This window comes from Talpa europaea (assembly GCF_964194135.1).
Source record: "Talpa europaea genome assembly, chromosome: 1".
Classification (NCBI taxonomy): Eukaryota; Metazoa; Chordata; class Mammalia; order Eulipotyphla; family Talpidae; genus Talpa; species Talpa europaea.
The window spans coordinates 130,702,260-130,723,092 of NC_140073.1; the positions used below are offsets into that span (position 1 = coordinate 130,702,260).

Below are 20,833 nucleotides of genomic sequence, written 5' to 3' on the forward strand. Positions count from 1 at the left end.
TCTGATGTTTTCTTAAAAAATGAAAAGAAAAAAAAAACCGCATTGTTGCCCTTAAATTTTTCAAACTGGAGCAAATAGGCTGGTTTTTAATTGTTAAGAATAATTTTAGCCTCTTTTCATTATTCTCTGTGGTTTAAATCACTGCATGACTAATTTTCCAAAAGGTATAATGAAGCTTAGAATCAAAAATTCTTCTTTTTATTTGCATTACCCTAAAGATTTACATCATCATGATTTAAAAACATGGTGGAGTTTTCTTCACCCTGCTCCAGTTAAGAGAGACTGCCTGTGCTTGGTTCTTCAGAAACCTGCTCAACCCCAAAATCATCTATGCCCCGAACTCCCAGGATTGAATTCCCTAAAGCCAGTGGTATGCTGATAATAACTGTCTTGCCTGGAAAAATCCATGGTTGATAGTGCTTGTCAATTTATGGTGTAAACACCCCTACTTAGGCCAACTTTAAGTCACTGCTGTGCTTTCTCAGGGTGTGGAGTGAGAACCACGCCACAGAGGGCTCTTGGGAGCCTCCGCCCTGCAAGCCACTCAGTTCACAGGTCCCTGCCACTCCCACGTGGCCCATTTAGATGAGACTTCAGGAAGAAAACTACCCAAAGCCTCCAGCCAAGTGCATGATGCAGCATCTTCCTCACCTAGGAAATCATCCCAACTAACTCCACCATCTCAGGTCACTCTGGAGTTCCTTGTTGTGACTTAATGTCTAAAAGGTGAAATCATCACCACATTCCTTTGCCATACCCAAGGAGCACAGACTCCTCAGGGTTCTTTTTCTGTTATTTCTCAGCTGTTTGACATAACATTTTCCTAAGGAAATGAAATCTTAACGCTAGAGAACATGTTCAATTCTCTGTGAGATTTGAAAACAGACAACATTAATCATTTGTCAGGGATCTGTGTGCTAGATATTAAAGCTCTTCATTTATTAATAGTGATTTTGTGGTGAAATAATAAACGTTACAATTATTTATGTGTGTGTGTGTGTATGTGACCAGACTGGAAGAAGAGATTAGTAGTAGAAAGGAAAGGCCTCTTTGCAAAAAGTCTCCCTAGAGATGGTCTCTTAGTATAGGAGAAGTATGTGAGTTTGTATTTATTTATATATTTTTTAAGTGTCTGTTGGAATTCACTCAGTAATCTAGGTTGCCTGGAATCCAACCCACAAAAATTCATTGTGCCAACAGAACAGTGAAATTAGGGTCACTGGTATATTTTCTAGCAGTAAAATAGAGGATACATTTATCACAAACACAAATTTATTTTTAATGTATTTTATTTCACAGGCCATGTGTCAAGGCTTCTGATAACCCAGAAACTGAATTTTTACAAAATAAGTTTGATGATTTCAGTAGTATTCAATTAACTTGAAGAATTGGGGTTGGGGAGGGAGTGTTTATAAAAATAATACATTGGAAAGAATAATTGATTTCAAATATAGAATTATTACTATAATGCCTTTAAATCTGACAATTTATAGTGTCTGCTATATTGCAAACTTAATCCATATTACTAATTTAGAAAAACATCTGTTGTCTGATATTAAAATGTTACTACAGTGGTAGTTGCACTGAAAGTATAAGACACAATCTTTTTAACCAGTGGACTCAGCATACCAGTCACACTCCCTTTCAATGATAAAAGCTTTATTATTGATTAATTGTGGGTTCAACAAAGTTTGTTAGAAAAGAAATAGCTGTGTCCTTCAACTTCAAGTGCCATGGGACTCAGGATGCCTTACTTCTGGACCAAAAGTTTATTTTATACCATACTTTATACCACTTTATGAAACACCAGGGAAGTGGAGTTGAGTGGAGATAGTTAGGGGCAGGGAGATGATTTTGGTTCAGTCATTTGAGCCTATAGACAAAAGCACAAAATGGGAGAGGTCGGAAAGAGGTTTGGACAGGAGGTCTTAGGTATCTGTGTTGTTTCTTTTAAGGAAAGTTCTTTAAATCCTCTACTCTTCGGACTTTCTCTTTTTTCTTTGTTGAGATGTAAGTGGCGTGTTGTCTTAGTTTTGGGTGCACAACATAGTAATTCCATATTTGTATATATTGCAAATGATAACCATCTCTTTTTTTTTTTTTTTAATAGAGGCATGTTTTTTTTATTTTTTTTTTATTTATTTATTCGTTCGTTTTTTTGTTTATACATGCACTGGGTACAGTCAGAAGCACGGGAGGGTGAGAGAATTCACCAGAGCCAGAGCGGGGAGCAGAGCAGGCAGAAGGACCGAAGTACACTGCTGAGGGGAGCAGCGGGCGGCAGGAGAGGTCTGCACGCCATGCGGGACCCTCCTCTGGTGGCCAGGGAGCAGCCGGGGATCGAACCGGCGCCACAGAGGCCGCGGGCAGCTTCACAACCCAGCGCTCAACCGCTGCGCCACCGGGGAAGCCCGACCATCTCAAGTCTAGTTCACGGCTATCAAATCATACATACTTACAACTTTTTTCTTGTGATGGGAGCTTTTAAGATTTACTGTCTTGGCAACTTTCACATATGTGATATAGTATTAACAATGTCACCATGATGTACATTACATTCCCATGATATGTTTATTTTATAACCAGAAATTTCCATGGTTTGCCCACTCCCATCCCCGTGACCCTATACTTCACCCCCTCCACCATAACCTTGCCCACCATCTCTGCAATCACCAACCTGTTCTCTGTATCTATGTATTTGACACTTTTGAAAATGTAAACTGGTCATGTTCTTCACCCTACAAGAACATGGTCACATCCCAGGTTGAGTTCCCCAAAAGCAGATGCTGAGACAGAATTTGGGGAGCAGGATGCTTCTTAGGGATCAACACCTGAGAAAGGAAGGTTAAGGAACAGAATTGGGCAGAGGGACACTGTGATGCAGAACCCAGAAGAAGCTTCCTCCTTAGGTGGAAATGGAGAGACCCATGAGCCTCCACCTACCCCAATCACCAGTGAGGCGGCCCCAGGAATGGCATGGAGTTGAGGAAGGAGGTACCTGCCCCTTTAGCAGACCCCAGGGAGTACCACTGGCCGTCCTGTGCTGACCACCCTTCCTGACTAGGCACATGTTCTTTTTCCAAGGGGGTCTGAAGGTTGATGTCCAGTCTACCCTACTCTCTATCAAAGTTACTCCTCCTGATGGAATGTGCAGTCTTCCCTGGGTGTAAGCAGTACGTCCATTTGGTTATACATTGGATGAATTACCTTTATAAACAAGAATAATTTTACATTCAAGAAAGCAAATGATTTTGTATATACATAAAACTTGCTATTTTAAATCAGTAATTATCCCAGAATCCCATGTTGTATGTTTTCTGTATGCTCTTCTTACTTATATAAATGCACTTTTGAAATTCGTATTATCAGCCTACTGTTTAGCAGACGTTATTATTAATTGCAAATAAAGCCTCAGAGAAAAGTCTCTTGCCTGAGTTTCATTATCTGTAATTGATACGAGGTCTGCATAATAAATTGATTTGTCCTGCATAAGTAAGCAACCACACAGAAGTGTTCAAGGAAATATAACATTCTGCAGAACACTAACATACTGAGTCCTGGGTTGACAGAAAGCAGGTCTGTGAGAAGTATGATCTCATTGCAATTTGATGATATCTATAAAGACCTGCTTTCCAAATAAGATCACCTTGGGGAACACAGTTCAATCCATAATAGGCCCCCTTACATTTTTTTATTTGTCAAATAAGACAATATTTTATTATTACCCATTAATAATAAAATAATTGTATGTGAATTAGAAATAAATAATATTTCTTTACTGTTAAATAACTAGATCCAGTCCAGTTCTTGCTAAGAGGCACCAGCCACAGTCCATACAAGGCAAGTGAACCTAATCCACTGCTTATGGGCGGCAAGGTAGAAGCTGGAAGGCTGTCAGGGCCCTGTGGAAGAAAGTGGAGGAAGCCTGGAGGCCTGATGCTGCTCCTGACTCCTCACACTTACCCAGAGCCAGGGGCAGGAAAGAGCAGCCAACCCATATGGCCCTCCTGACCTGCTGTTAAACCTTTTATCCATGCCCCACCCCCATCCCAAATGACAAACTCTCCTCCAGCTTCACAGTTTTGGAGGTGCAGATTTCCAGGCACTACCCCAGCCTGTGAGGGAAAGAACCCCTCTCCCTGTTAGGCTGAGGCCCCACTGGCCCCCAACTTCCCATAAACCCTGCAGCTGCTTCACAAACTGACGCCAAAAGATTGGAGAGGGAGGGAACGGAATGGCCCCCACAGAGGAACAGGGGGAGGATGGTGAGTCTTCACGTTCTTGAGCTGTTAGTGGCCAACCTAAGAGCACTAGAAAGTGCCCGCTGCCCAGCATCTGGCCCACATTTCATCTTTGGGTTTGAAAAGTGTAAAATAGACAGCAGACCCCCAGGGCACTGAACTAGTAGCTGGTACTTTTTCATTTCCATCAGAGTAGGATTTGTTAGTTTTTTTTCCAGAAATAGGTTGGTTGAATTATGGGGAAGGGCAATGTCAGAGAATATTAATTCTTCATTGGGTCACAGGCATTCTTTGATGTAACTCATAAAACATGTTTTTATAACAAACATACAAGCACCTGGGTCAATATAGGTGGAGTTTCTTCCACCTACCAGAACAATCCACTTAAAGTTGAAGATACTCGTCTTCCTTTTTCATTAAGGAAAAACAAAACCAACAAACAGGAAAAAAAAAAGCCGAAGTTGCTTTGTTCCATTGTCTTGAGAATCTGAAAACCTTGGCAGATGCTACACCCACCTTCTTATTGTGAGAAACCTTGCGTTCACTCTGAAGTGAGTGAATTTTCAACTGAACTTCCCAGATAGAGCCTTGGCAGTTTCTGAAAGAGAGAAAATCAGAGGACTTCAGGTCTCTCCCCAGCCCTCTGAGTTGAGCAGCAGCCTTTTTGTATAATTTGTTTACACTTCACAAGATTTCATTCAAACAAGTTTCCCCAGCTGAAACAAGTTTGAAAAACACTCCTCTAAAGCCAGTCAAGGTCAGTTCTCAGCTTCCCTGTATTGGGTTACCTAATCCAAAGTACTTTAATATTTTCCAACTCAAAAACCATAACCCAGCCTTACTCCTCTACCACTGTTCTCCTCTGTTAGAGGTTTGTATTGTATGCTGATGCTGAAGAATTTATTACTATCAATATGTTGCAGGATTCCAGCCCATGAGCCATGCTTTCTGTTGACAGCATCCATTTTCCTGCAAATGGGAAATGTGTGCTCTTTGGGTTCAGTGGTTTCCTTCCTTCTTTTATTTTTTTAATTAATTTATTTTTTATTTATTTTTTACATCATTGTTCATTTTTAAACAATATTTGCTTCCCCGCTCCCCTCAGGTGTAGTGCCCATAGAATTTGGTTTCCTTCTTTTATTTTTTTTAATTTATTTTGTAGGTGCAGTAATGGTGTTATGTACATGTTCTTTTTTTAAAGATTTGTTTATTTATGCATACAAGAACTGGGGTACAGGCCAGAGGTGCAGGGCAGGGGGCAGGTGAGAGGATTCACCAGAGACAGAGTGGGGGAACAGAACAGGCAGATCAACTGAAATACACTGCTGAGGGGAGAAGCGGGCGAGGCAGGAGAGGTCTGCTGTGCCATGTGGGTATCTCCCTGGCCAGGAATAGAACTCATGTGGCAGAGGCTGTGAATAGCTTCATAGGTTGTGTCTTAACTCCTTGCGCCACCAGGGAGGCCCCTGGTTTCCTTCTTTTAAAAGGCAGAGTGACGTGGTGAACAGACTGTAGACCATGAAAAACAATACCTGCGTCAGCGCTCCCTAAGCAGCCATAAGGAGAGCCCTGTTCAACTTTCTCCTCAGCCTGCCCCCTCATTCCCTATTCTCATGAAATAAACTCCTGCTTATCTTTCAGGCCTAGATGTCCTTTTCTCAGGCCTTCCCTGATCCCTCTCCCCAAAACAAAGTTAAATCCCTGTTTATATGCTTCACACAATGGTAGATAGCTAATCTCGTATTAATTCTCACTCTTATTATCCATGAATTCCTTGGAGAAAAAAACCTGTCGATCTTGTTTTGCACTGTGCATGGTGCCTGGTGCAGGCAGATGCTCAATAACTTCTGTTGAATGAATGAATGAATGAATGAATGATGCTTCCTTTGTGTAAGAATTTTAGGTAATCAGTAGAGCATTTGTTAACCTCTATAGTTGAGCATTGTGGGGCATGCAGTCAGTTCTTCTACCCTCCAAGAGCTTATTCCCTAATTGGGAAAATGAGATACAAACACCAAAAAGATAACCATTAATGGCTGATAAGAGACTAGTTTCCTATTTCCTGGCTTATTAAATGAAAATTTAAAAAGCCATTGATTTGACTTGCAGATGCTTTTAGAAATGAAGAGAAAGGAGAAAAGGGAGGTTTCATCCTACTTTTGATGGCAGATAAAGTGGGGGGGAGATCATAGAGGGTCAGAAATTGGGTTATTATCATTGCAGCCATCGGAGAGCCTTCTGCAGTCAGTCAACACTGTGCATGTACTGTGTAGACACAATTCTAGGCCATGGGGTATGGTGGTGAGTTGAAAGTAACATGGCTGCCCTCATGGAGCTTACATTCTCATGAAGATATCAAAGTATCCTTGTCAGGTAGTAATGAGCTACAGAGAAAAAGAAAATTGCTGAATCAATCCACAAGATGGTAGGAGGGTGATGGGCTACTTTAAACTGGGTGATCAAGGAAGAACACAAACAAGAGGGCACCAGTCAATGTCTGAAGAAGAGAAGTCAAGGCAGAATGCATAACGTGCTCCAAAGCTCTAGGAAAGAGTACAGTGCATTCAAGAGGCAGGGAAAGCCAGTGTTCATAATCTCTGTTATGAACAAAGGAGAAAGTGGTTGAAGATGCTTGCAGAGAGGAGGGCAGGGCCAGCCCATGGAGCCAACAAGGGAAGCACAAGAGATTTTGCTAAGTGCAATGGGAGGCCACTGGGAGGTTTCAGGTAGGAAAAAAGCCAGGTTTATAACGAAGAACGAAAATGAGAATTATTTGTCTGAAGCAAGAAATTTTTTTTTGAAAGACAAGAGAGCCTCAGACCAGAAACACAGATTGTGGAGGACTGCACAAGAGGTGAAGGGGTTTTAACCTCAGATTTGAAGCCTCAAAGAGGGGGTATTTTTAGCAGGAATGACTTGATCAAAAAGACCTACTTCAAGGTCCCTCTTAAATCACAGCAGGATCTCTAACATCTGTTCTCATGAATCTGTGGTGGATTTATTTAGAAGCTTTTCAATACCTGCAAAACACCCACAAACATGTGTGCAGGAGTGTACACATTCGGTTTCACAGGTCTATGAACATGGATAAGCTTGGGGCCCAGGCGTTAGAATTGTAAAGAAAGCTGGAATCTGGCAACCACATTTGATTAGGGCTATTTTCTGGAGTGACTCTTGGTGGGAAGGATTCTGAAGTCACACCTGGACCAAGTGACAAGGCGGATCTGCCTGAGTGAGCCAAGTGAGGAGGACACGGGGTCTTTGCTGTTTTGTCAAGGTCCTGTTGCCTAAGTTCACCTTTAGACAAAGTCTGACTCCAGCAACAACAAGTCCAGCTCCATGTCCTCAAGAAGGAAGGGTTCAGAAACACACAGGTCTTCCCTCCTCTCCTGACATCAGACCACGCGGGCAGTTACCTGCTCACCCATTGTGAGGCCGAATCCTGGACATTCATTAAGCTGAAAGAATAAGAACTTCTCATTTTATTTACAGATGTCAAACTGGAGATCTTCAAAAGATCAAAAATGGTGTTTCATTGAAGCATTTGTCCATAAACTTACAGATCTGTTAAACTAGGACATCTTGGTTTTAGCTCCCATTTAGCCACTTCCTGAAGTTCTGATCTCACCCCTCTCAGTCCTTATTAATCTATAAAGCAGTTGCCTTGAATAGATCACTGTTTTCAGTGGAATGATCCTGTGGGTGGGGAGGAAGTAGGAAAAGTATAAAGGGGCTGGTACACGTGACTCCCCACACCTCCACTTTAAGTAGTCCATATGGCTTCCTATCAGGAGATGTTTCTTCAACTGGAATAAGAAAAAAGTTGGGGAAAGTGGGAAGTCTCAGAAAAATCACTTCCAGTTGCTTTTGAGAAGACTGAAATCCATCCAGAAAATAATTCTGGGACTGAGGCAACGTGCAGTGGGTTTAAGCTTAGATTGTTGTTTATGCTTTTCACATGGAAGCCCTCCAACTTCAGAAAAAGCATGAAGTGTGGGCTAAGTTCCAAGTAAGCTTCGAAGTGGGGATTGGTGGGAGGCAGAAGGAGGCGTGAGGCAAGAGGTGGGGCATATGGCTTCCTTAGACTTAAAAGGCCAGGAAGCAAGGGCAACTCCACCCACTACCCTGCTCTGGGGCCTCCACTCTGCCTGCATCTACACAGGGAGGAATAGCACTGGCTTAAACCTAAGTCCTTTCTACTCATTTCTGTGGCTGGTGCCAAAGAGCATTCCCACCTAGAGTCATAAGGTGACACTGACTCACAGGTGCAATGCCTTGCCCTCCAAGATCGGATGAGTTGGTTTTCTTTGTGAACGGGAGGAAGGTAAGTGTTGGGTGACACTACCCGGGCTTGCAGAGACAGCAGGAAACCCCTAGCTTGAGGGGAGCACCTATGACCCATTTGGGTTAAGCCCCTCCCTATTCAGGAACTAGGAACCCAGATTAATGCAGCTGTCCCCCCTCAGCCACAGCTCACCCTCTAGGAATGTGGAGACATGGTAGAATATTGGTGTGAATCACAGCTACCTTGGCATCAGCTGGTCTTGATTCCAATCCCGCTCTGTGATTTGCTGTATATACTTAAGCAAGTTATTTCACCTCCCTAAACTTCAGAGTACCCATCTCTAGTATCCAAGTGCTATGGCAATTGTGAATATTAAAAGAGGGGTGCTTCTCTGGCTGATTGGAAGCCCCTTGATGCTTATAACAATACGTAGCCTGGTGCCTGATACATGGGAAGCCATTAATCTAATAACATATCTTGATCCTCAAACTCAGAGGGACAAGCAATAGAGCCTTCTTTACTTTTCTATTTTTCAACTTAATTTTTCTGTTGTGGCTCCATTAGACAGAGTTAGTTGAAATTGAATTGCAGTCAATGTTGAATCCTCCTCTTTTCCTGGGTGGCAGGTGAGTTCCAGGGGACACCAACATGACAGGAGAGGGAGTTCATTCATTGCCTCCCTTCCCTGGCATCCTCTCCCTCAGATCGCCCCATCTCTCCACACAGACCACTAGTTAACCCTCAGAGGCTCTGCCAGATCCACTCTTCTGTGAGTCTCTGTGGATTTCAAGGGGACCATTCTGTAGCTCCCAAGGTTGACCACTTCCCTGGGGTCTGGCCACCTTTCCTCCCAGGACCACTCAGCCCACAGATGTGACAAACCTAATTGGGATTGGTCATGTCCATCCTAACTCCCAGTGCCAGAATGGGTGCAGGAAAGGAGGAAGAATAGAGCCTCTAAGTTCTCACCATTTCCCTCCTGCTCTCTCCCCTGTATCCAGCCACAGCAGCAGCCACCATGCATTCTTCCAAAACTGTCATTCATGAGCTGAGTCTTTACTTGTTTGTTCCACTGGCCTAGGCTATTAATGCCCCTTCCTCTCTTTTCTGTCCCACATCACTCTGTGTCATGAGCCCAGAATGAAGTAGTTGCATCCAGAATAGGGAATAAGTCAAGGGCTTGGTAAATACAGGTTTGTGTAGGGGAGAGTGGGGGTCAGCTAGATAATAGAAATATTATCCAACCATATTCTCGATAAATGTTTTTAAAGGACTTGGGGGGGAAATAAGGGCAGGCAGAGGAGGGCTTCTTCTTTTGTTGATTGGAGACTGCTAGGTACAAAGAGCAGTTGGATTTTTATATCTCAACTTAGAATCATCTTATGAATTGTTTATTATGTGAGGTCTACACAGTTCATGTTTTTCATCGGGAGCAAAGGAAGAACTTAACACACATAGTCTACTGTATCTTCCTTTTTACTAATGTGATAGTATGACTGGAGACCCCAAGAGAAAGACAAAGGAAATATCCCAAATAAGCAAATGGGAAGGAAGCGCCAAAGAAGGCCCCTCCATGACTTTGGATGCTAACTCCCTCACTTTCCAAGGGGAGAGAGGGAGGAATTCTAGTGTCCTGCCAGAGCCACACTAAGTTCTGAACTGGGCAACAAGGCTCTGCTGTGAGGGGACTGGTTCCATCCAGGGTCTCTCCAGATGACAACTCCCTCCCACATCGTCTCTCTGCCACCCACTCCTACGACCCTTGATGTTATCAAATATACTCCCCACTAGAGATGTCTCAGAGGTGCCAGAATGAAAAGCTTCTACCTAACTTTCATCCCTCACAAGAGCCTTCATTACACACACACAATCAAGTCTTTCCCCAATTTGAAATATTTTAAGAATACAAAACAGTAGGTTGGAAGATTCCACAAAAATAGCTAAATCATGGAGAAAACATGAAGACTCAAGCTGTCCTTACACAGCAAATCACATAAACAACCTTTGTGGCCACACTTGCTTGGTGAGTCTTTGCTCTATTAAAAAATAGTTGGGAAAGTTGTTTGCCCTCAGACCACAGAAACAGGGGCAGATTCCATTGGGCCTAAATCCTTTCCCAACCCTTAAATCAAGCAGACCACAACATTCTCCTGAGTCACTGTTTCCAACCCCATAACCTTCTCTTTCCTGTTTCCAATGCAGGTGATAGAGAGGAATGCAGACCCAGAAGTCACACTGCTGACCTTCCTACGAACAAACTGGACCCTTTGATCAAGTCTTGGCCAAGCCTATGTTTGTCTTAAAACTTAGGGCCTCTGTGATTATGAAAGTTAGTCCCTTGACCCTGGCTCTCTCTTTGCTTTTGGCAATGATCTCAGGATATTAAGTGAATTGGGTTATTTGGAGAAGATGAAGTTTCCCCAGAGTTCTCTATATCGTAGTTTAATAGCAGTGAAATAGAAGCTAAGCTCTTTATTTCAGCACTAATTATTCCTTTAAGGGCTTTCCAGATCCCCAAGAGGGTGGTTATGTAACAGAGGCTTGTGTTGCGAGTATCCTGCTACAGAGAGAAACCAAACCCAGATTCAGGGAAAGCATGTGTCATAGGAAGAGATTGCCTTTTCCTACATCTGTTTTCTTACAGCATTTTTCCCCCACCATTTTATATTCTGAAACACAAATCTTCACCATGGCAAACATATTTTAATAGTAAATCAAAATGATCTCTCAAAGAAGCCAAAGAAAAATGAAAGAAATTACAAATGGATGGAATGGACCCCTGGTCTAGTTTTGGTTAAAAGTCCTCATGGTTTTTAATTAGTTGTCAATGTTTGAAAATTAAGAAATTTCAATGTTTTTTACATTGAGATTTTTCTCAGCTTGTAATGACAAATGGGAGAAGAGTCATTTTCGTGAGGCTCAGTAAGGGTAGCGAGTCCTCTATCCAAATGGAGCATGACTTCCCCACTAACACGAAGCCCACTCCCCCATTCATATAACCTCCTTGAGAAGCAGCTGAAGTTATGAGTTAATTTAGATGAATAAGTCCTATGACTTAAAAGAAAAATCAGTGATACTGCAGTCTTCTTACTTTGTCTGGTTAATTATATCCAATCCCATAATCTGTGGAAACAGATCATCATTAGGGGAAGAGATACCAGTGGTAAGGGGTGGAGGTTGAATGTAGATTCGGATTAGACAAAAAAAAAAAGAGGGACACTCAAGGGAGGATCTTAAAATAAGGATATGCGCTTTCTCCCAAGGCTCACTCACTTGCTTTCAAATGAATTACAAATTACTGGACAAAACTAGTTAATATAGTGACCTTCCCAAAATTATTTCTTCTGTTATAATCACATGATAGCAACCCAAAAGAAGACCTAAAATAATATTCTGTAACAAAATAAGAAATTTCAAAGAGCTTTTTACATCCATTGGCCTACAAGATGCTTATGATAAACCTGTAAAGATACAATAGAAAGTACTTTTCCCTCTTTGTAAATGAGAAAACCAGGAGCCATAAGTGTGTCCAACGTCACACAACTAATGAGCTACAGAGTGTCATTTACCAAGACCTGGAGGCAGACCTGTCCTTTGTTGCTCAAAGAAGATCTTCCCCTCTAGTCACCTTAGGGGGCAGCTATAAAGCAGTTTGTCCACCTTGGCATCATTTCCTTGACCACCCCCTTCCAGTGCGCCTCACAGGAACCAAGTATGCCTGCGGAATAGGAGGTTGCGGTGCCTGCACAGTCATGGTGTCTGAGTGTGACCCTGTGTCCAAGAAGATAAGGTAACTGCCCAGAAGCCAGAGGAGGTCTGCTTTCTTTGCCAGACTGCTATGTTCATCTTACAGCAGTAAAAATTTTCTGAGACCTTCCTAGTCTTGGGATTCTCACCATCTCTGGAAGTTAGACTCCTCTAAAAATGGGATAAAAGCTATGAATCATCTATCCTTGAAAACATATAAACTAATTACAGTTTCGGGGACATCGCAAGCCTTTCAAGGTCTGTGTGTGCATAGCGGCTTAAGAATCCTTGCTAAGGCCAGTCATTCATTTCACAGTTGAGAAAACAGATTCAAAGAGATGAAGTGACTTGTTCAAGATCATACACTTAGTAAGCCATAGGACAAGGACTTGAATCCACATTTCTGGCTCTGAAGCTGATGCTCCTTCTATTTTCAGAGCAAGGATATAGACCTGTAAGGGCCAGATTCCAGGATTTGAGTTTCTCCCAAAATCACTGGGAGAATGGCCTGCGAATACAGCGCCCCCCCCCGCCCCAACATTATTGTGTGACCATATACAGAGTTTAAAATTAACTTTTAAAAAAATAATGCAGGTGTGGGTGAAAGATATAGGTCTTCCTTCAACCTATGTGGGGATACCTCCCTCGTGAATACTGGTTGAGCTCCAACCATACTCCTGGTGACAAGAGTCCATTCCCGCTGGTCCCAGGTGCAACTGTTCTGGATTTGAAAAGTTTTCTATAGTTCAGAATACTCAGGTTTACCCTGAAGTTCCCCGTTACTTACAGGTAATAGTCTGCAGTGGGGACTCTAAATTCATCTACCATGACACTCCTCTGGTTCACCAGCCCCCAGGATGAATGATAGGCTTGGGGTGGTGAGGGCTTCTGCTGCCCTCCTTAGTTCCCAGATACCCCCACAGGGCAGGACTTTGTACTCCCATTGATTATCCTTGTGTTTCTCATACGCAGACACCTCTCTGTCACCGCATGCCTGGTGCCCATCTGCTCTCTGTATGGAGCTGCTGTCACCACTGTGGAAGGTGTTGGAAGCATCAATACCAGACTTCATCCTGTGCAGGTGTGTTTTCATAATCATCCCAGTGAAAAAAATACTAAATTTTTCATTCCTTAACTTTATCTTTACAACCAGTGCTGTGTTGACCGTGCTGCCTGGGCTATCTAGGTTGTAGCCAGGCAAGTAGGAGCTGTGGTCACATATTATTCAAGATGATAACCTGCCAAGTAATTTAAAAGAAAGCTGGAGAACCAGCCCTGTTTTTAAAGTGATATCTTTTTCTTACTCTTTCCACTTGAATGATAAGCAGAGTTATCAAAACATTGATTAATGCCTATTGGACTGTGGCCTGGAATAAATATTGTACAAAGGATATTGTGCATAGAATAAAAGTCTCTGAGGCTAGCAGAATAAAATTCAGGATTATTTCCTGGAGCATGGAGATCTTGGGAGTAAAATCAAAATGAAGGTAACTTTCCTTTAGCTTGAGGATAATCGCTTCTCCAAACCTTAGCTTGAAGCTAGAACATAGAGGCTGTGTTTGAGTGCTGTGACATGTATTGGCAGAAAACACATCACTTTCTTTGTTACTGTCATGGAGATCTGGAGAGTTGTAGGCCCAGATCCACCAATGCTGTGAGTCCTTCCAGGCAGGAGAGCCCAAGGGTCTCTGGGTTTAACCACGAAAGGAGCAGTTCAGGAAGGTCTGCAAGACAGAGGACTGAGCAGATTTGGCTAGATGTCAGAGAGTGTATTCACAGCAAGGTCCATAAACCTGAATCCTAGGATTACATTGTGTTCTGAAATCTAGAGCAGAGCTGCCAAACTTTAATCTGCCTAACAATCAGTTTTGGGAGTTTGTTGAAAGGAGCTTTGGCACAGCAGTCAAAGGTTCTGCACATCCTACAAGCGCCCAGCTGGTGCCAACACTGCCAGCCTGAGCGAAGCTCTCTACAGAGCAAGGTTCCAGGGCACAGAACAAAATCTTGGACCTTTGGACACAGACCTCCTTTTGAGCCAACACAAAGAATCTAAAGAAATAAACTGAGGTCAGCAGTTGATCATCTCCAAGTCTATCAATAAGAGGTGACCTCATAGTCAGAAATAAGCCAGTCAAGATGTGAAGGTGTTCAAATTTATATACACTTGCCTTGTAATTATTGATTTCTGGAGACTTCTCACTGTGGGAATGGAGGCGGCATGCTGCTAATTCCCAACTAGAAAGATCTGGGCACTTGACCTTTAGAAATGATTGCAATGCTAGAATACAGTTCTGTGCCACCTCCCTGAGGGGCGGCATCGGGAAGGTGATGCCAGCCAGCCCTGACCAAGGGGAGCTATGCACTGCCCAGGGAGTAGATTTCTCATGGCAAAGGAGATAGGGGATGTAACCCCTGGTGAGAGGCGGCACAAAGAAGGTAGGGCCAGTGACCCCATATGTGTGTTTCCAGGAAAGGATCGCCAAGAGCCACGGCACCCAGTGTGGATTCTGCACCCCTGGGATGGTCATGTCCATGTACACATTAATCAGGAATCATCCGCAGCCCTCAGAGGAACAGCTCATGGAAGCCTTGGGCGGTAGGTGTGACGCAGAGAAAATCACCTGGTACATGTGCCTTGGCTGCTCCACCTACCTGAGGGCCACTGGGGCCCCCTCCATTGCTTCTAACATAGTTCACCCAGGAGCAGAGAAGAGCACCAAACTGTACCCCACTTAGCAGAGGCCTGGCTGGGGTGGCCTGAGCACGTAGCAGGTGGACACACCTCCATCTCAACACCCACTTGTCTATTTGTCATTTCTTTAGCTGCCTTTGTTAGGAATTTTGTGGCAAAGTACTACAAAACAGGTAGCTTCAAACAACAGAAATGTGTTCTCTTATTGTTCTGGAGGCTAGAAGTCTAAAATCAAGGATCAGCAGAGTTATGTTCCCTCTGAAAGCTCTAGAGGAAGTTTCTTTCTTGCCTCCTCCTGGCTTCTGGTGATTGACACAGTCTTGGCATTCCTTGACCTGTGGATTCATACCAGTCCCCACCACCATCATCTCAGGGCTTTCTCCCCATGTGTGACTGTGTCAAATTTCCCTCTTTTTTTTTTTTAAATAATAATAAATTTTATTTTTATATTCCCCATACAATTGCAGCCCCCCCCGAATTTCCCTCTTCTTATAAGGACACCAGCCCCTGGGTTAGGACACACACAAACCCAGCATCGCCTCGTTTTCACTTGATTACATCTGCAGAGGCCCTATCCCCAAATTCCAGTTCCAGAGGTTGGGACCTCAATATTTCTTTTGGGGAAGACACAGAGTTCTTCACATAGCAAAAAGATTTTTTTTTTTTTCATTTTATTTATTTATTTATTTATTTTATTATTTTATATGTATTTTACATTATTCTTCCTTTTGTACAATGTATGCTTTCTCCTCTCAGGTGTAATCCCTGTAAAATTTCCATCACCAATCTATCTGTGCACCATCACCATAGTCCCTTGTGCTCTTCCCGCCCCTGTTTTGATCCCTCGCCCTCCCTCACCCCTGCAGAATGTCTCTGATTTGTAGTTGCCTGCTAATTTTGTTTTTAAATTTGTTATAGTTATTTTTTTTCCTGATTTCTTATTTGGTTCCCCTATATTCCTTCTATAAGTGAAACCATCCAATATTTTCTTTTTCTTTCTGGCTTATTTCACTGAGCATAATCCCTTCCAGCTCCATCCATGTTGCTGCAAATGGCATGAGTTTATATCAAAAAGATATTTTAAAATTTACAATGGGTTTAAGTTACAAAGAGGAGTTCCTAAATATATTCCTTTGACAGAATCAATAAACATCATTTCAGAGGTCAATCATCCTAAAACATGTCATCTGTCAGATAAACATATTCTTAGAGGCCTACAGAGTGAGCAGTCTCCTAAGCTGTCTGTTGTCAGTGGGTTTCCTTTACTCTGCTCCATGACAGAAAACCATGTAAAATTATACTACTGAAATTCATCCAAAATCCTACCCTCCTTATGTCCTTCAACAGGATGTGATGTCCTTCAATAGCTCCTCACCCCCCAAGCCTGGCCAAACCCTCCCTCCTTCGCCAGGTGCAGGGAGGAGCTCAATACCAGCTGCACTAACTCACTCTGCCTCCTCCCCTCTGTGACTCCCCGTCGGGCCAGTTCTTCACATAGCAAAATGGCCCCAACTCCCCTACACATTCCCTCTCCTGCACCTTTGTCTGTGCTGCCCTGTGAATTCCTAAGTTCTCTCCTACTTCCCACCAACCCAGCATTTACTCATTCTTCAAGAGCCTCCTTCTTTGTGAAGCTTGTCCAGACAAACTCTATCCCACAGTGACCCTCATGCCTTCATCTTGAAAATGTGAGACTCTCAGACTTTGGCATGCGCTAAAATTATCCTGCTCTTATTTTTTTTTAAGATTTATTTTTATTTATTTATGCATACAAGAGCTGGAGTGTAGGCCAGAGGCATGGGGAGGGGTGAGAGGATTTACCAGAGACAGAGTGGGGAGCAGAACAGGCAGATCTACTAAAATACACTGCTGAGGGGAGCAGCCGGGTGAGACAGAAAAGGTCTGCAGCGCCATGTGGGTTAACTCCCTGGCCAGGGATTGCAGTGACTGGCAATAGCTTGATAGCACTGAGACATTAACCCTTGCACCACCAAGAAGGCCCTAAATTATGCTGCTCTTAAGTACAGATTCCGGAGCCTACCCCTGCACCCCACTGTTTTGACTCAGGACAATTGAAAGACCAAGGATCTGCATTTTTAATGGATACCCCCAGGAAATTCTGATGCAATGATCTAAAAGCCACTGAGGCGCATTTATAATCTGTCCAAGACATGATACTTTGCTCATATAGTGCTTTAGAAATGGTCTTTCTATGTTTTAGGATTCCACATATCTTATATAGTGTCTGAAATATACTTGTTGCCACATAGATAAGTGTCGGATGGGTGGAGGGATGGATGGATAGATAGATAGATAGATAGATAGATAGATAGATAGAATAACAGAGCTCATCTGATAAGCTATCATCTTAAGGAAGAGAAAAAAGTTGGAATTGAGGAGATGGACAATATTCTAAAAAGAGGGAAAAGAAATGGACAATCTGGTAGATACTTTAAAATCCTCAGAAAGAGCCTGGGTCTGTTTTAAGACTCAAAAGAAACCTATAAAGATAGAGCCTAGTAACAGCCACACTTCTTCTCTGATTAGGTAACCTCTGCCGCTGCACTGGGTATCGGCCAATTCTGGAGAGTGGGAGGACCTTCTGTGCGGTGAGTAGCTGGCTGTGGGGACACCAACCAAGCAAGAATGACTGATACACTGGTCAATGCTGGGAATACAGAAATTGAACTTTTTAGGCCATCTAAACAAATGAGAAAGAAGACCAAATGAGCTAGCGCCAGCTGATTCATGGGGGTTTTAGCCATTTGTTGAAGAGTGGGTGAAAGTTGCACTTCCTTTGATATTCCACCTAGAAAACAGGTAGAAATAGGTGACCAACCACCCGGATATCTACCATGACCTGTTAAATAAAGCACCAGGACCGTACAAATAGGAAGGCTCCAGAAGATGCAAGGACAGAAGCAAAAGTGTGGAAGTTGCCTTGGGGGCAAAATTAGTTCCAAGAATCTAGACTAGCAGGGAAAATATGAGCAGATGAAGAAGCCAAAAAGGCAGAGTAAAATCCAAAATTCAACCCAAGTAAAAGATGGCAAGGAGTTTCTTCTACAGAATGGGGATACCTCTCTGGGTTTTTGTGAAGGCCAAATGAGAAATGGTGGAGAAACTGTCACAAAGTCTCATGTAACTCTTGGTAAAAACTCTACAAAGAGTAACTACTGTTACTGAGTGCGTTTGTTGATATATGAATAGCATTTGCAGCAAGCCAGCAGACAAGTCTGATTGGCCTCTGCTGAGAGCAAGATAAATGGGGGCAGTGCTGCCCTTAGACAGCCCCTCATGGATTCTCCCCAACATTCTCAGAAAGCCCTGGGGCCAAGGTGACTTGCTTTCACCTCCTCTCTAGACCATGTTCCTCCCAAGCCTGAAAAACCTCTCCCCAAGTCCATCTTTCTAGGGCAGATTATAAAAGCTGGCATGTGCACCCCTCAGTCCAAGGGTAGCCAATGACTGGCTATTTTGAGAAGTAAAGGACAGAGCCTGGACATTCAGATGGGAGTGCTCACCTGGGCACAGAATACAGTCCAGGGTGTGAAGAGAAAAGCACCAAGTCACAGACCAGGAGCCTCCCGTGGCTCTCTTGCCCTGGCTCAAGAAATAGCAGGAGCAGCCACTTTCCAGAACTAGGCAGGCCCTCTATGTATGCACATCCCAGACTTTTACTACCACACAGGGGAACCAAAGTTGATGAGCTGAGAAATAAAATTCATACTTTGTAAACTATCAGATTGCTGGTGTAAATGGAAAAACGCTTATGAAGGAAGTTAAAGGAAACATCTCTCCCTTTGCAATGTAGATGTCATCCACATTTCTTGTCTTTCTTCTGCATTGTGGTGGGATAACCACCTGACAGCCAATAGGCCTCAAGGACCTTGTCCCAGAGGGAATACCTGAGGCGTCTATCTACTAGGCGAGAGGAAGACTGGCCTTTCTCTGTTCTGGTTAAGTCATGGCACATTGTGGAAGTTTTCAGAGTTTTGAGTAAGAGAAGAAGCATGTTTGCATGGCCCAACCAATTTGCTTCTTGGACAATTAGGAAGGTGGAAGGATGGGACACTTGGCCAGAGACAGAGAACTGGGGTATCTGAAAGAGTATATTTTGCTAGACACTAAGATAAATTATTTGAGGAAGAAAATGCAAGACGTAAGTTTATAAGAAATGGGAAATAAAAGTGCCAACCTGATTTAAATGGAAATCTGATTTAAAACCCTTTGTCCATTCATTCCCAGGTAGTGCCAGGTAGATTCCAAATTTCTGAGAAAGCTGGTACCAAAATGGAGGCTTCCTCTTTTTTCCATTTTTCTTTTCTTTTTCTTTTTTAAAACCCTTTATATAAATGATAACATTCAGCATTGATGCATCTTATAAATGCTAAGAATGGTTAAATAGTTATGCCCTGAAAAAATCTTATCTATTAATTCTGCCTCTAAGATTCACCTAAGAAAAAATTCAGAGATGTACACAAAACTGTATGTGTAATAAAAAGAAATGTTCACTGTAATATGATAGCTATAAAATGTAGGAAACAATTTCAGTCTACATCGATAGCAAATTTTACAAAAATATTAGCTAGAAGACAGAAGATTTTACAATTAGAAAAATTATATTTCAATGACATTTTAATGATATGGAAAAGATTCACAGTGTAAATGAACCAATGGGCAAATAAGTGATCAAGGAACCAAAATAAAAAGTATATCTACTATAAATATAGCACAATCCCAAATATATATTATGTAAAAATATTATCAGTGCAATTGGGTAATAATGGTTCCTTTATGCTTCTTTATACTCTATTATTTTATATTATATTTTTATTACATTATATATGTTGTATATGTTATATATATAATTATTTATATATAACATATAATTTCGTGTTGTATGTGTATAGTTTTATTTTTAAAAATAAAACAAAAGAAGACCTTGTGACTATCCCTACTCAAATAGAACCCACCATTAGTGACCAAAAGAGAGTGGAGTCTCATTTAAATAGTCAGATCTTCAAGGCATACACCCATTTAACTAGTAAGATTTTTTTTCTTTAATTTATTTTATTTTATTTTTATTTTTATATTCCCCATACAATTGCAACCCCGATTTTGACCCCAATCCCTCCTTCCCCCCACCCCAAAGAGTGTCTCTGGTTCATAGTTAACTAGTAAGTTTTTAATCTCATGATATTTCATCTTCTTAGGAGTTAAATGGCTGTTCACAGAAAGGAACAGGAAGATGCTGCTTGGATCAGGGAGAAAATGACTCTTCCTCACCTGGCAGGAAAAGTGATAATGTGAGTCCCTTGGTTCTGTCCTCCCACTGAGAGCATGGCATTATGGCACAGGCTGCTGACAATGGGTCAGTTATGTTTGATGGTCATGCTCTGCTTTATTTACGAATGTCCAAAGTGCAGGCAGGAAGACAGCACTTTCGTTTGATTGCGGGGTAGAGTGCTGGTGAAGCCCACACTTACTGTCCCCTTCACTGCCCAGAAGGCTGAAACACAAAACAAAAATCCACCCCAATAAAAGAAAAAAGACCTCCCCTTACCACAATGAGGGCCCTCCTTGTGCGGGAAATGGCTTCTGTGCCCAGCCCTGTGCCCATAAAGTTGATTCTCTCCTTGGCAGAGAGAGGCTGCTCAACCTTGGAGAGGCTGAGGAACCTGTCCAAAGTCCTGGGTCCAGTTCTTGGCTCCCACAGCTGAGAAATCCAGCCTAAAACATCTCATACCCTGGCTTTGCTCTCTCAGAGATTCTGGTTTCCAAAAAGACCCACTGCCAAGTTCTTAAAGGAATTACTTAGAAAAACTGGAATACAGGAAAAAATAGAATTGCTCCCTTAAAACAAGA

The 20,833-nt window shown here is 42.5% G+C and overlaps 1 protein-coding gene across 1 annotated transcript in view; it reads left to right on the forward strand.

The window, feature by feature from the left end:
* Window positions 1-8,511: 8,511 nt before the first annotated feature.
* The window catches only part of LOC311181263 (aldehyde oxidase 2), a gene marked incomplete at both ends in the record, with an annotated part of 73,718 nt that continues 61,396 nt past the window's right edge, over window positions 8,512-20,833 (forward strand). Inside the window, 7 exons of the mRNA XM_084249596.1 lie at window positions 8,512-8,565; window positions 10,729-10,786; window positions 12,220-12,316; window positions 13,246-13,354; window positions 14,743-14,869; window positions 17,513-17,574; window positions 20,182-20,271. Of these exons, the coding sequence (XP_084105722.1) occupies window positions 8,512-8,565; window positions 10,729-10,786; window positions 12,220-12,316; window positions 13,246-13,354; window positions 14,743-14,869; window positions 17,513-17,574; window positions 20,182-20,271 (597 nt within the window). The remainder of the gene's footprint in view (window positions 8,566-10,728; window positions 10,787-12,219; window positions 12,317-13,245; window positions 13,355-14,742; window positions 14,870-17,512; window positions 17,575-20,181; window positions 20,272-20,833) is intronic.